The sequence below is a fragment of the Lipophrys pholis genome (genome assembly GCF_963383615.2).
Source record: "Lipophrys pholis genome assembly, chromosome: 2".
NCBI lineage: Eukaryota > Metazoa > Chordata > Actinopteri > Blenniiformes > Blenniidae > Lipophrys > Lipophrys pholis.
The window spans coordinates 3,385,660-3,401,353 of NC_137636.1; the positions used below are offsets into that span (position 1 = coordinate 3,385,660).

The 15,694-nt window shown below is 42.5% G+C and overlaps 1 protein-coding gene across 2 annotated transcripts in view; it reads right to left on the bottom strand.

Annotated features, from left to right (window-relative positions):
* Positions 1–11,493: 11,493 nt before the first annotated feature.
* Positions 11,494–15,694, bottom strand: part of trip4 (thyroid hormone receptor interactor 4) — a 131,118-nt gene continuing 126,917 nt past the window's right edge. For both annotated transcript variants that reach the window (XM_080493417.1, XM_080493416.1), the window contains one exon: positions 11,494–11,949. In XM_080493417.1, the coding sequence (XP_080349543.1) occupies positions 11,885–11,949 (65 nt within the window). In that variant the 3' untranslated portion in view covers positions 11,494–11,884. The remainder of the gene's footprint in view (positions 11,950–15,694) is intronic.

Sequence of the window (15,694 nt, forward strand, 5' to 3'; positions counted from 1 at the left end):
TCATATAGAAATACCAACCGCTTCCTGTGTACTTCTGGTGCCGGTCCCACTTACGAAGGAATTGTGGAGGTCGAATCAGGAAATGCGTCACACATAAAACTAGTGAGAAAAACATGCAGATGACAAACGTAAGGGATCGGTCATGTAACCAGCACACAGATAATCCACGCCTGAAGAGAGCAGCCAAAAGAAATAGGTATGGACTGAAAGCTGGACCCTCCCAGGAATAATCCAGCGTCATCAGCAAATAGGTGCAAGATGCTCACAGTCACATCTTTAAAAAAAAAAATATACTTGCGTAACTATTCAAAATACTACCCGAGCCTGTTTGAGGACCTTTTGCACGTTCGCCCTGCTCATGGACGAGTTTCCTCCAGGTTGTCCCGTTTGGTCCAGCGGTCCAGAAAAGTGCTTGACGTTGGTTTCCGACTGTAAGTTCCTGTTTATGCGATAATATTCTGATAGAGAAAAACTGGCAAACATCTGTTGCGTTTTGACTGTTTGTTTTCATGACAGTGACGCTGCGAATCTCTGAAAATGACCATTTCTAAAAACTGCCATGACAACCATAACAATGGATTATTCAGAGTTTTAGTTCTGCTCAGTCTTTTCAGTTTAACAGTGCTTGTTTAACAATTTACTGACATTTACTGCACAATCATCGGTATACGTGGAGACAGTTTTTTTTTTTTTACAGCAAAGAAATAGAGTTTAAAGACGCTTGCTTGGATTATTATTTTCTGTGTACATGCAAGAGTTGGTGGACGCAACAAATTACAAATAAATAACTGTGATAGCAGTATTTTCTAGTACTTTTAAAAGAAATATTTATTGAAGTATGTAACTGTTAGGTAGTATAATTTACACTATGTAAGCTACTTTATTCATTTTAAAATGATGGAAACGAATTTGATTTCGTAATTACATTTTCTGGTACATGTGCTGTTTGGAGTATTCTTACCATGTAACTCTACACAGTTAAGTACAGTTCACACAGTAATCTGTTTTGCTACTTTAAAATTCATCAAAAGCGAAGACAGTGAATTACATTTACTTTATTGTAATGGAGTGATATAGAAAGTACTTTTAAGAGAAACTGATTTTACTCCTACTCAGTACAATATACACAATATATATTATGTAATCGACAATTACAATTACTCATCTACTGTAATTGAGTACTATTCTTCAGTTTTTTAACGTATTAACGAGTAATTTTTAGTAGCTACTTGGCCGGTGTGACACACAACTTCAGTACTTTTGTCTTCTTGGTGCTGATCCGTATTCCGTAGTACCATCAACATCCAGTAAATTGTAGTTTTCAGTAGAATTACTTTGTACGTTTAAAAACAGAAATTTTACAGAATAATTGAGTACTGTTCAGGTTCCATGTCTGAATTGTTGACTCTGTGGTCTGATGGAAAGACACGTGAAGGTGATCCACCATCGAAGCTCGACAGACGAACAGAAGACGACATACATGAAATGTATTTTTCTGGAACGTGACGTCGACCGAGAGCAAAGATTTAACCCCGAACATGATGGAGATCAGCCAGTGAGCTAATATCTGAGGTTACTTTAAAGCCTGCTCGCAAAACAGATCTGCTCTCTCCATTTAAATATCACACGAAGAGGCCAGAGAAAACACAGACAGACAGACAGACAGACAGACAGACAGACAGACAGACAGACAGACAGACAGACAGACAGACAGACAGACAGACAGAAAGAAAGAAAGAAAGAAAGAAAGAAAGAAAGAAAGAAAGAAGGGGATTAACAAGTTGTAAAAGCTGGTTGTCCTTTAACACATGATCCGACTCTGCTAGATCTGCCAACAACTGACACCAAGTACGAGAGGAATCTTTTACTGCATCTTCTAATACTACATCAGACGATTTGTTGGGTTTTGTTGTGCTTTCATGCCACAGTCATGAGACGTGGGATCAAATTGTGTGAGACGTGTGGAACAAAGGCGTTCCTGTTGGCTCGACTGCGCTCACCACTGTTTGGCTTCACTGGAACGTCTGGGTGAATTTAGAGGTAAGAAAACCTTTAATGGCGTCAACCAGCCACTCCTGAAAGGCCACGTCTAAAGAGCACTGTCCAGGGCCGGGCCGGGCCAAGCCGGGCCAAGCCGGGCCGGGCCTCGACTTGACTTCAGTTCTTCTTCATATCAAAATACATCTTAACAGAAAGGTGTTAGCAGGATGGTTTTGACGATATAGAATATTGAACGTCTGCATTAGTCTTGAATTCCTCTGTGTTTTGTGAATTGAGTTTAAATACTTTAAAGGTCCCATAGTATGCAAAATTCACTCTATAGTTGTTTTCCAACAGTAATGTGTGTCCCTGTAGCCTGTGTGTTAATAAGCCCTAGACGTGAAGAAAGTTTGTCATCTCCCTCACTTGCTTGTTCCACTTTTTTAGCCAATGTGTGATCATACAGGCACATCAGATTACTCCCTTCATGACATCATACAGGGAAACAACCACCTCCTCTGGCAGTGGATACTCATTTTGACCCTCCCACAGGTAGATGAACTCCGGCCTCTAAATTTACGTGCGGTTGTCATTTATTCCTCCTTGCAAATGCTACTCGAAAAAAGACAAGAGTAAGCGTGGACAGAAACAGATGATTTGCATTGAAAGGTACAGACACACAAACATCCTGTTCTCAGTAGGGCTCGCTAGAGGGACTTTTAGACTGGCTGAAATTAAGGAAGGAGGGTGGATTTGTGAAAATATACCTTGAATACAATATTGGACAGCTGACATCATGGGAAATTGTTGAAAAACTGTATAACGTGGGACTTTTATGAAGCAAACATATTACAAAACTGAACTTTCAGGTTGCAGGTTTGAATGTTTTGTTCCATATGCTGCTCTCAGGAAACTGTGCAAAACAAACAAACCACAAAACAAAAAAACAGAATCCAACCGGTTTTGTATTTCAATAAAAGTGACTGATTGTAGCAGCTTTGTCACACATCTACGACCGTGTTTTCACCAGAATGAGAGCAGCGTCGTATTCAAGCCTGTGGTGAAAAATGGGTTTATTGTCTATCATATAGCAATATGCTAATAGTTAATCCAGGGTAATCATGTTATGTATCTGTTACAGTGCCTGCTCCTGAGAAAACAGCACGCCTGGAAGGGGCTGTTTTACATATTCAAGAGACTGCAGCTTGACAAAACCGTGTGTTTGGAGATTCAGCCCTGCTTGACAGAAGAGACCTTGAAGACACGGATGTCTGCAGCGCGGCATCATGTCAGTTAAAAAGCTCAGAGAAGCTGTAAAGACCTCCTGGTGGTGCCTTTTCCCCCCTCTGTGAACAGGCATTTTAATCCAAATGCGAACACCCAGGAGTCTCTTCAGATCGGTGTGTCAGTAATTTCACCAAGTGTGTCTTTGTTGTTGTCGTAGTCACTTTGGAAAATTGATGTGGCCATAATTTTAAATGCTCCCCCTCTCCTGCATTTGTGTTGTTACACAAACAGTTTCATCGAACAAGGTCAGGAGGTCACGAACAGAATTGATCCCTTATCAGTGGATCTTTAAAAATGGAGGCTCACAAAAGCCATTTGTGATGGAAAATCCATTTTTAATTGAATTTATGCTTCTGCTCTCCTTCGGACCTTCCCAGATCCTGAAAGTCAGCAGTCCTTCCAGAAGTCAGCTTGGTTTTCCTTCCCCCTGTGCTCACGCTCATCTGTAGACAAAGATTAGTTGCGGTGGTGTAGTGGTTTGCACTCTTGCTACTCAGCTGGAAAATCCCCTGTTGGGGTCCGGTCTTGCAGGGTTCGGTTCCCTGTACATGTGTTGGTTTTCTCTGGGTACTTTGGGGGACTGTGGCTCAGTTGGTAGAGTAGGCGCTCTTCCAACCCAAAAGGACTTTGCATGGCGGCCGTCACGTGTGAAGATGTGTGAATGTGACGAACAACGTAAAGCGCTTTGAGATCGATGAAGCAGTGAAAAGGTTCTAAATACAGCGGAGTCTTTTCACCATTACACCACTTCTTCATTTTAGGCCCCGTTTCAATAGTCTTTGCATTTTCGTTTCAGAAAAGTTTTGTGTTTAAATGGCACTGTTTTGAAAATGTTGCAGTTAATATGCCAGGCCACGAGTTGGCGCTGTTGGTTGTTTTTGTAATGAAACCACACACATATTAACACAGACATTCGTATGGACAGACGACCAAGTTGGATTGCTGTTTAAAAAAAAGAAAGACGTGTTTTCACTTGGATCGCTGCGTAAACGACGCCTGAGTGTGTCGCAGACACTTTGGTCTCTGTGTGTGTCCTCTGCTGGTCTGCTGACCCATCCTCAGTGGAACCTGCCTTCGTCCACAGTCAGCTGGAATCGGCTCCAGCTGCCCTGGATGACCCTGAGCTGGATGAAGCAGAGTAGAAGGTGGATGGATTATTTATAGCTCTGTTGTACCATCCCTCGAGGGCAAACAGGTTGTAGCTCTGCATGAACCCAGAACTCATACAGTCGTCCTCATCTTAGATCTCTCGCTGTGTTTTACTCACTTGGCCTTGAGGGGATATAAGCTTTCAAAAAGTTCATGTGTTTCCTCTCCTCAGATGGGGCCCACCTCGAACCTCTGGACTAATAAAATTCGACTCACACAGTGGAGATTTCTGCGGGAAGTCTGCTCTTTTGAGTCCATTTCCTTTGTACCGATCAGAAAAATGTTTCCAAGCAGTGAAGTGGTAAAGATATCTTTATTAACCTCAGGGGCAACTTGTTTGGCAGGCATCGCGAAAAACTGTTTAAATATATCACAAACAATAAAGGCATTAATGCATTGATTTAATGGACAATAGCAGCAGTAGGAAAGAGATTCGGAGCGTTGGTATATTGTGCCACAATGTAGAAGTCAACGGCTCAAAGGAAAATCAAATTACTTCCCTTATTAACCTTTTCTTTATTTTTTTAATTTAAGCAGTCCATATGTGCTTTACATGATCACACTCACCAATATGCTCGACCTCCATTGGAAGCAGCCTGGCGTTCACTGTCTTGCCCAAGGACACTTCAACTCAAGAACAGATGGAGCATCCAACCGTCAGCCTTGGTATTTGAGGACGAGTCACGGCCGTCCAGTGGAAGGATGGCCGGGATCACACAGGACGGAACGAGCTTCATTCAAGGACGTCGCTTTGCAAGGCTCATTTACGCTGCTTAAGGTCACGCCTGCCATCCCGCTGCAGATTCTTTTTCTTTTTGAACATGAGAACCGTCTGAGCTATCCATCCCATCCTTCTTCTGTGCTGCTGAATCCAGTCCAATTGACCTTTGGATAAGCCCCGCCCCTCTTAGTTACTGTTGCTAACTCTGACAAGCCGTCGTAGCTGACGACTGCACGTTAACGACGGCAGTTGAATAGCGCTTAGCACTTAGCCACCAAGCTTACGCGATTGGATAGCAAAGTTGATACCAGTGGTGATGGTCAACATCAACCCCGTGGTTCATTCTTCCAGGATAGCTCGTATCGTTTGAAAATGTTTGGGGTGAGAGGTTCTGGGAGCCGCAGACCCCATCACATCTACAAGGAAAATGGAATCACAGATTACTGACAAACGTGTGTTTTTGGGCTGCGAGAGGAAACTGGAGTACACAAGGAAAACATGCAAAATCCAGATATAAGGGGCTCCCATCTGTGCAGTGTCTGATCGATGTTTTTCAGATCTACTCTTATCAAATGAAACACCTCTGTTTCACTCTTCCTTCCATCGTTTTCATGTCTGTGCAGTGAACATGAGGCTGCAGCTCGGCTGAGCTGGAAGCCGAAACGCAGACGCTGTCCAACTATAACATAATCCGCAGATAGCACCAAATCTCAAACTCTCTAATTAACACGTGTCCGTGTTTATATGAAGCCCGCGGAGCCAGGCTATAGCCGTTTGCAGTCTTTGTGCTAAGCTAAGCTAAAGCGCTCTGGCTCCAGCTACGAGGGCTGAATGTTTACTGATGAACTTTTACATTGGAGACACACTGGGTGAAAAATGAGTCCCGGCTGCAGCAGGACGGGCTTCTGCTGTAAAAACTATGGTGCAAAGTTGCTACCTGGGGCAATAAATACACGCTCATTATTGTAGAAAGCAGTCGAGTATTCAACAAGTACTGTGTAGATACTGTGTCTATAAAATAAAAAGCAATGATCATGTGTAAGTAATGCTTTTAAAAATTAAGATCAAATATGAAGCGATGACACTTGGAGTGTCCGAGGCCCTACTTACGTGACGATTTCAAGTGAAAACACAAAACTTAAGTAGCGTTTTGGGTGTCCGTTCACATGACAACCATTGAAAATGCAACTTTTTGAAAAAACTGTCCCTGTGGAAAGAGGGCGAAAGATCTTTTAGGAAACGCTGCCACTGGTCATACGCATTCAGACACATGCTCAGTCGAGGGGCAATAACAGCAATGAGTGTCGTGACTCCCGAGTCCAGATTCTCCTGGGACTTGGTAGTTTTCTAGTTGACAATCACCGTAATAACAATCCAACTTGGCTGTTTCCCCAGAGAACATCTGTGTACTTCCATTGTGTGCATGTCCATGTGGGTTCATTACAAAAAATATTAACAGTGCCAACTTGTGGCCTAGCATGCTAACTACATCGCTTTGAAAACGTGTAAATGCGAAACCTTCCTGAAACCAAAAATGTAAAAACAAAGTGACTTTTAAGCCGTTAACTTCAAAACAGCCTTTGACGAGCACCTACTGATAAAAGTCATTCAATTATTTTTGATGACAGGATAGTTTCCTTCAAATGACAAGAAAATGGACAATGAGATCGATATGAGCAACCAGAGGCTGTGGTACAACGTCGTCATGAACCATCGCAGTGACCGACTGTTGCTGTCAAATTGTCCCAAAGGACCAAATATGGAGGAGATGTTGTCCTGAACCAGCTGAGTGACGCATTACGAGACAGACGAGCTGCGAGCGGTTCCCATGTCGTATCGTTCCTCAGGCTGCCACCACCTCCTCTGAAGAGCTCAAAAGCCTGATGCCTCTTCCAGGCCGGCAGCGATTGTGGGGGGGTGGGGGGCACCCTCTGCCCTCAGACCAATCAGTCGCTCAGCAAGCACACAAAGGTCCTGCTGCTTCTACAACTGGAGAACTTGGCCTGACGGCGACACGAGCGCGCTGCTGGACCCGAGTCAATTACGTTTCGATTCAATCACACAATTCAGCCGGGCATCTTTCTGAGCCCAAATAAACACATTACCCCCTCTTAAGTCTGATTTAATTCAGAACCTGAGCTAACTGGATGAAACTTGGACGGCGGCGAGGATTTTTTTCCTTCAGCAGGAGGTGCTGCAGCAGAAACAGGTGGCGCATGGAAATTGGATGATGCCGTGCTTGTTCTATTGCTTCATCTACCCTGATTAGTTCCTCTCCCCTGTTCACCAGCATCATTAACAGCAGGGTGGTGGGAGAGCGGGAACAGCACGCCGAGCCTCCGGCTCACTGATCAAGTGAAAGAAACACCGCGCTCACAGTGAGAAGGAGGGATTTTAAAGGAAAGTTGGACTTTTTGAAAGGCTTCACTCTGTAACTTTCTTCTTAACTTTGATGAGAAGATCAATATCGCTCCAATAACTGCAGTACATGGAGCTCAGTGCATCTATCAGCAGCTCGCTTTAATTAATTGGGGCAAAAAACTTAAATATTCGATACTGTATCAGGTCAAACAAGAACAAAACCTTTTATTTAACTACGGATGACCTTTTTTTTTTTTTTTTTAAACAGACATGTTAGAATTCAAAACTTGCTGAGATAAAATTATAGGAAGTATTTCCACCAAATTAAAATGAGTTGTTTTTAGCAAGAAGCTACTTTGTAGGATGAACTTAATGTAAATATGTTTTATCAACACGAGTCACTGATGTTACCGTCGCTGCATTACAAGGGTTGATTTCAAGACAATTGCGTTTCAGGGTTCATCCACACGACACTGGTGCTCGGAACCACTGAAGATGCAATGTTTTGAAAACAGCGCAAAGTGGAACTTTTGAAAAGGACTGGCCTACGTGGTAACGGGGGGAAATGCAACCTTATTGAAAACGCCCTGATTACGTCGGGGGGGGGGGGGGGGGGGGGGAGAGAGGGGGGCACTGCTCGTCTTGACTTCGCTATGAGTCACCATCATAACAATCCACCGATGTACTCCTATTGTAAATGTGTATAGTTTGTTTAAAAGCAAAACGATTGTGAAACAATGAGTTTTCACCAGAAACGTTGTCATATAAAGTCTCAGTCTGTCAGATGTTGCCTGATGTGAAAAAGTGAATAAGCTTTTACGATTTGTAAAAAAAAAAAAAAAAAGGTGTTTTGCTGGAGTACTTGAGCCGCCTCCGTCGACAGCAGCGAGGTCGTTTTCACCATTTAAAGGGATCAACATGAGCATTTCCTGCTCACAAGTACACCGCATCATCTTTTGTGCATGGAAAAACCAACAGCACATGATCTCATGGTGTTTATCTAAAGAGGCTTAGCAAAAAAAAAACTGCCTGCGCTTAATTGTGGAGCGTAACAGCGCAGAGCTCTTGTTTATGTGAACTTGGATGTCTGTTCTCCTCCAGAGAAATGCCCCTGATCTGGGAGACAGAAGAAGAGGCCACCCACGGGGCAAGTCGCTGTCATCGTTCATTCACTGGAGGCTGAATTTAGTCAATTCTTAAGCGAGCGCTCTGAAAAGGAGGAAAAAAAACCCACCTCTGTCTATTGAGGAACTCAAAGGAGACCTCTTACGTTCTCTGGGTGGGAGATTACTGGGGCAATTATGCATTCTCATGCTGAATGGAGTGGAGCAGAGTTGTAGCTAATCTGCAACTCAAACAAGAGTAAATCTAAGATAATCAACAGCGAATCACAAAGAAGAAAAAAAAAAAAAAAACACAACAAACCGTGTGTGTGTGTGTGTGTGTGTGCGTGTGTGTGTGTGTGTGTGTGTTGAAATACGCCCCAAGGCCAGAGAGCTCAGTCAAGGAGCCACTCAGCGCAGGTTTAAAAAAGAAATAAACAAGCGCGAGGGAAACGTTGAAATGTAAAATTGCACCGCGCACAATAAAAATCAATCAGAGTCTGTCACAACAGAACTTAATAAAGACGTCAGGGAGCCTGTGGGAACTTGAATATGAGCACACGACTGGGAGGGAGTGAACCATCGGGGGGAGTGTGAGCGAGTTGCACAGTTCAGAGGTGAGAAATGATCCAGAGATGATGAACTGCACATGAGCAGCAGTTTTCATGGTAAATCTCACGGAGAGCCTCAGCGGGGTCGGGGGGAAGCCTTATCCCACCATCATTTTTATTCATCATTCTTTTTTTTAAAAAAAAAAGGAAATCATGATAAGTCAGGTAACCTATTTTTTTCCTCCTCTTCTTTATTGACCTCAGATCTAGATAAATGTATTATTTTCATCATAAAGTACCAGCGTGTTTAGACGATAGATCCAAATATTGAATTTGAACATTAGATGCATGTTCTAATAAATTTGTTTTTATTGTAAGTGTAAAAACAATAAATCAAAATGATAAAATAAGAAAACCCCAGTTAAAGCCTACACATGAAGACTCAAAGTTTAAACCTAATTAAAAGGGAGACAGGACATTACATATCAAAGAAGTATTTTTTAAACCTTTAAAGCACAAGTGTTTCATCTTGAGTGAGCCGGAGCGGTAAAACAGTGTCATGAGAATCTTTGAATTTAAACTGTAAAGTTTTTCTTTGTTGTGGCGCAGAGTATACGTGATGAAAATGTCTGTATTTCCACCCAAAAACCAACAGTTACTATGAGAAATTACTACAATCTGAATTTGAATGAAATGTTCTGGAGAGAGATGCGGTGGAATCTCTCAGAAACCTCTCCTATAGCTGTTGCATTATGGGAGTTTTTACAGACTCACCCTGACAACAAGGTTTTGACATTAGTTTGAAAGCAACAAGCTCTCATGGCAGCACCACCGATATCTTAGCTCAAGTCTCAGCGTTTTCTTGTGTCTGATACTCTTAAGAAATTTGTAAAAAAAAAAAAAGAATCCACCCCCCCCCATCTATTAAAGGTCTTTTTTTGTTTCCCCCCCTTCTATTTGTATCCCTCCTAGTTTCTTGTTTTTATACTCATGAATGTACATAGTGTACGTGTGTTTTTGTGTCTCCGTTCTTTGGGTATGAACTGAGGTTTCAGAATAAACCTGCCTCACTCAGATTAGGCAATTAACCAGAGCCGCCCCAGTTTTATATTTATCGATACCACATCATTGCTTCTGCTCAGGAAACTTGTGGGAGTGAAGCTCGCAGTCGGTAGGAGCCGGATTGGTCCCAGTGAAGTGGGCGACGCCGAGCTTTTATCCGGCGGGTGTCGAGAAACGGCTTCAGTAATCCAGCAGCATTTCTGGTTTCGACACATTCATACTGAAATCACCGGCAATTATATGTTTCAAAAACAAGAGAGCTTTATTTTGAATGAAATGTATTTGTGCATGCCGAGACTTGTTATGATGACAAGCACCAATCAGCCATAGAATTACGACCGGCTGTCTAATATTGTGGAGGTCTTGATTGAGGACTGAAGGCGTGCAGCGGACCCCTTAGGGCCGTCTTCACATGAAAACATACATTTTTGTTTTGTTTTGGTTGTCCGTTTATTCGGAGCCACTAAAAAAGTTTAGTTTTCAGTGGTTGGGAGCACTGTTGTGTAGATGAACACCTGAAAAGCAGTGAAAGTTTTCATTTTCATTGAAAAACCTTGTTTAAACATTCAGTTCCTAAATGTTCAGTTCCTCCGTGATACATCAAACCCACTTGAGGCTGATGGGTCCAATAAAACGCAGCTGATGTTTTTCTCTCCACTTGCAGTCAAAGTGTTTAAGAACCAAAGTGAGATCTGTATCAATGAGACGTCCAAACACTGAAAGAGTTGCAAAATCAACCGCAGCTAAAAAAAAAAAAAAACCCAAAACAAAACAAAGAAAAAGCCCTGAAGTTTGAAACTTGTTTAGAGTTTTGCGGTGAGCAGGAAGCCCACATGCCAGATAGCCCACGCTGTTTAGACTGAAAATATCCCCGTGTCCAAGGTTTCTCCCCCGGAGTGGGCAAGTTGCTGCAGGTAGAGCCGAGCAGATGAAATACCGATCTGAGAAGTTGCACGGTGTGCCCACAGGACATCAAAGTTTACGACTCTGAAGAGAAAAGTTATCATGGAAGGAACCATTTCCTCCTAAATGATCGCGAGGTAAACAAAACAATTAGTACGGTTTGCAGATTTTAACACTACAAGGGTGAGTCGACCCCCCCCCCCCCCCCCCCCCGCTGTTCTGATGAAACCTTCTCATTGGAAATAATGAGATGGTTGTGTTTTCTCTTAACGCGACGCCATTGTTGGGCTAAATGCAGCCTTGTGTGTGTGTGTGTGTGTGGGGGGGGGGGGGGGGGGGGGTAATAACAGGCTCCAAATGAACAACCATTCTTCTTTGTGGTTATCGAGATTCTCCAGACTGAAAATGATTTTATTTCTTTTCTTCTGTCGCCTTGCGAAGCGCAAAAGGTTAATTAAAACCAAAGTTCCTCTGGCGTTAGAGTCTCAAAAACATCTCTCAAAGACAGCATCCTCATTTCTTTCTTTTTTCTTTTGACAAATCAGATTTTAATTTCATTTGTGCGAGAAACAAAATGATCTTTTCATATTCATGCAAAACAAGCCGAGCCGGAAGAAGAATGTGGGGATTTAGTCAAAGTGATTTAAACAAGTTTGAACCTTGAGGCTCAGATTGCAGGTGACCCGGTGGAGCGTGTGCTCAGGCTGTGTTCTGGCCGTGTTCCTGTGTGATCACACCATTTTCCCCGCTGGGCTTTTCCTCTGGCGTCACTCAGCAGCTGATGGGACGAGCCCCTTCTTGGCTCCCTGGTGGTAGTGGCTCTCCAGCTTCCCTGAGAGAGGGATGGGGGGAGGAGGGAGGAGAGAGGAGAGGAAAGGATGAATCAAAACACCATCAAAGGGACAGCGTGACCTTTCCGAGAGCTCAAGGCCTGCTGATTACAGGCGGCCTCGGGTGGACCATGAAGTGGAGGACCAAAGGCAGCTTCCACTACAGATTTTGCTGGCAACAAAACAAGGTGTCTCTTTATTCAGTTAAGTATTGATGCACATTCGAGAAACTAAAACGCTGCGCGGAGCTAAAAGCAAATGTGCCTTCTCTTTTTCAATACCGTCTTTCAGCAAATTAAATACACCGGATTACACGAGGACAATCCAGCCACGCAAACTCATTAAAATCATCGTACTGAATGGCCCTTTGGCGAACAGCATCTTTTATTTCAAGAGCGGCAGCAGCACATTATATACCTTTAATATCATGTAGATATTAAAATGACTTCTACAATGATGATAATTCAAAGCTTTTGGGAAAAGTGAAACAAATCAATTGAAATCTGCTGTTTTAACTGAGAATATTCCTCTTTCATGTCCACATTTGCATATTCTCCTTGTGCAAGTCCCCCCCCCCCCCAACTGTCTGATAAAATACATTTAAGGACAGTTGGTGACTGCAGCACCCAGTGACTACAAGCTGGACAAAGTGGTGTAAAAGATGGATAAACAGATTTTCCTGTGATTATGCTGAATGTGGCTACCTATGGTTTGGATTGTAGAGGAAACTCCAAAACATTAACGAGAGTGCACATATTTATTCTGCAAATGATGTTTAGACTGATGATGACATGCAGGAGAGTGTCATCAGCGTAAAGCTGTAAATAGATTTTATTCAACTGCATAAAGAATGAAGAAAATGTTGACATACAAAGTGGTATCATCAGCATAACGACGAACATACTAGCATCCAAACACAACACATATATAATTCTTTTGGAGATAAAAACTATTTAAACCTTTTTTTGGATGCTTCATCATAGTCTAAAGATGGCCTAATGTGGAAAATGCAACGACATAAATGATGGTATCATCAGCATAAAGACATACCAGCCATCTTACACATTAAAAAAATAAATGCTATTCGTGAGTAAATTAGTACATAACTATTTCCTTCAATGGATCATTTAGAAATGTCTGATTTTGTGGAAGGGACAGTAGCAATATCGTATCATCAGCATAAAAATATATTGCAATACTAATAATATTAAATAATAAGTTTGGAACAAGAAATATTAATGTGATCAGGCTATACTTCATAAAGTGCTAAAATTACAAACGATTTTGTTTAATAATAATAAATGAATAAGGGAAATGCCGATGCCATCAACTGTAACAAATAAAGAGTATGTTTAAAAAAAAAAATCTTTATATTATCTTTCGGACGTTGCTGTGTGATGTAATTGCGGTAGTGGAAGGAGTCACATTTATCTTTTGTGCTACATTTTGATTTACAACATTTTTTAAGACGCAAAGCATAGGAAATAGCCTCGCCCGCTCCTGGAAGTACCGAGGTCTAACTGGAAGCTCACAGGGGACATAACCTTTTCTGTTGCTGCCCTGAAGTTATGAAACAAGCTGCTACTACTGCTAAGCCCCTTCACTTCATTTTGAAACAAATCCTAAGACCCATTTTTACTCCTTGGCTTTTAACCCTTGAGTCACTGGTCCTGTTTTATTTGTTTCCATTTTATTGCTTTTTATTGATCACACCTCATGTTTTTAGGCTTTGGTGCATATTTATGTACAGCACTTTGCTTCAGCTGTTGAATTAATAAAGGTGATTTTTTTCCATAAACAAAACTTAACAGAAGTTAAGTTGATCCTGTCGACATAACCAACTTGAATTAATTATGTCTGCAGCTCCAGTCGGAGTTAAACAGAAAACACGTGATTTGTGTAAGCAGATATCCCTTTCATATTCCCTTCATTTCACTGGTGCGAATAGTAACTAATAAACACCACTCTGTTGTTGCATCCAAGGAATGTAAATATCTGCCTCATAATCTGCGAGGAATGCCAAATTGAAGGATTTTTTTTCCCCATTAATCTGTTTGGACCGTGGAATCGGCACCACCAGCAGAAACTTGTTGAGGAGCCATTTTCAAGCAGTAGCTCCCATTGTTGAGACAAATTCCATGCTTATAATTGGTTGTGTACACATTACAAACAGCTGAGAATCCAAAAGAGGCATTTTCTTTTTTTTTATTCAGCTGCTATTTATATAAATGCTTGTAGCCATGGCGTGTAAACAAACTCCCTGCAGCCGCTGACCGGAGCCGACCTCCTAATCCAACACAACTTCACCCTCTGTCAGAAAAGCCTTTCCAGTATTGATCCCGGTTCAAATTCCTCAGTGAGAGCTCATTCTCACAAACTACGGTCGGCCGCTTCGTCCTTTTTCCTGCGCACAACAACCTCTGCTGGGTTTCGATAACCCGCGTTGACCCCATCCATAACTGCAGAGCAAATAATAACTGTGTGTGTGTGTGTGTGTGTGTGTGTGTGTGTGTGTGTGTGTGTGTGTGTGTGTGTGTGTGTGTGTGTGTGTGTGTGTGTGTGTGTGTGTGAGCCTCCCGTTTGTCCAACCTTTCCCTGCATTAGCCGGCTGTTTTCTCCTCGGCTGAGACCGACAGAGGGAGAAAAATAAAATAAAGTGATGGGAGTGCGACGGGCAGGGGAGGTTGGTTGTCACTTGTGCTTTCTTTCCATGTCGTCACGTCACGGCTGAACTCTGCGGGTAGCAGCAGCATAAACAAGGTGTTCAGGAGAAGTGCTGTTTGCTCACCATTTCCAAGCCTGTCAGTGTCTGTCTGCTCTGCCAGCAGCCAAGCGCCGCTCCAGGCGTGGAAACACCTCTGGAATTTTTGTGTGATTGCTGCCAAAAGGTTATTGGAGATTACTCTTAATGGTATATTCACTGTAAGAGACATGCATCATAGGCTGAAAAGGTTTTTTTTTTTTTACAGTGTGTATTTTACAGAGAAGATAAATATTCCATGGTAAGAGCTGTATAACTATATCATAAAATACTGAGCTGGCAGCTGAGCTCAGGAGAGTTGGAGTCAGAGTGGCGTATTTCCAGAAAAAGCAAAAAATAAAATGAAAGTAAGACTTTTTTTGGGGGGGTGGGGGGGGTGGGGGGGGGGGGGGGGGGGGGGGTTAACGCTCCAACTCCTCCGACTCGTTCAGCCCCGCCTCGCTTCCTCGCTTCCTCGCTTCCTCGCTTCCTTTTGGGTGTTGTGAGAGCGAGAAGCTGGAGTCAATATTGTGGAAAATTGACTCTAGCAATTTTGCTTGCCATGACACAGTGACATTTTGTGAGATGTTGTGTATCAGCATATAAGAAAACAAACTGATTACTTGAGTGAAAACAAGCACCGGAGGAGTTTCACAGCCGAGCTGCAGATTGAACCACTGAAATCTTCAACTTGAGGCACAGTTTAAAGTGCAGCATTTAATGCTCCGCTTGAAACAGGAAAAGTGGTAAAGTTTTTTGAAATGTTTGTTCTACGGAAGTAGCACGTGTAGATTTCATTGTTGTGTCAATAATCAACATATCATCTGATCAGTAAGAAACTCTGAAAATGGCATAGTTGTAATAGTTGGAAAGATATCGTCGCATTCAGTTCACTCAATTAAAATCTTTCACATCCCAGCCATCCTCTCTCTCTTCTGGTGTCCCCCAGGGCTCTGTCCTCGGTCCCATCCTCTTCATTGTCTAGCTCCTTCCTCTTTGGCCATATT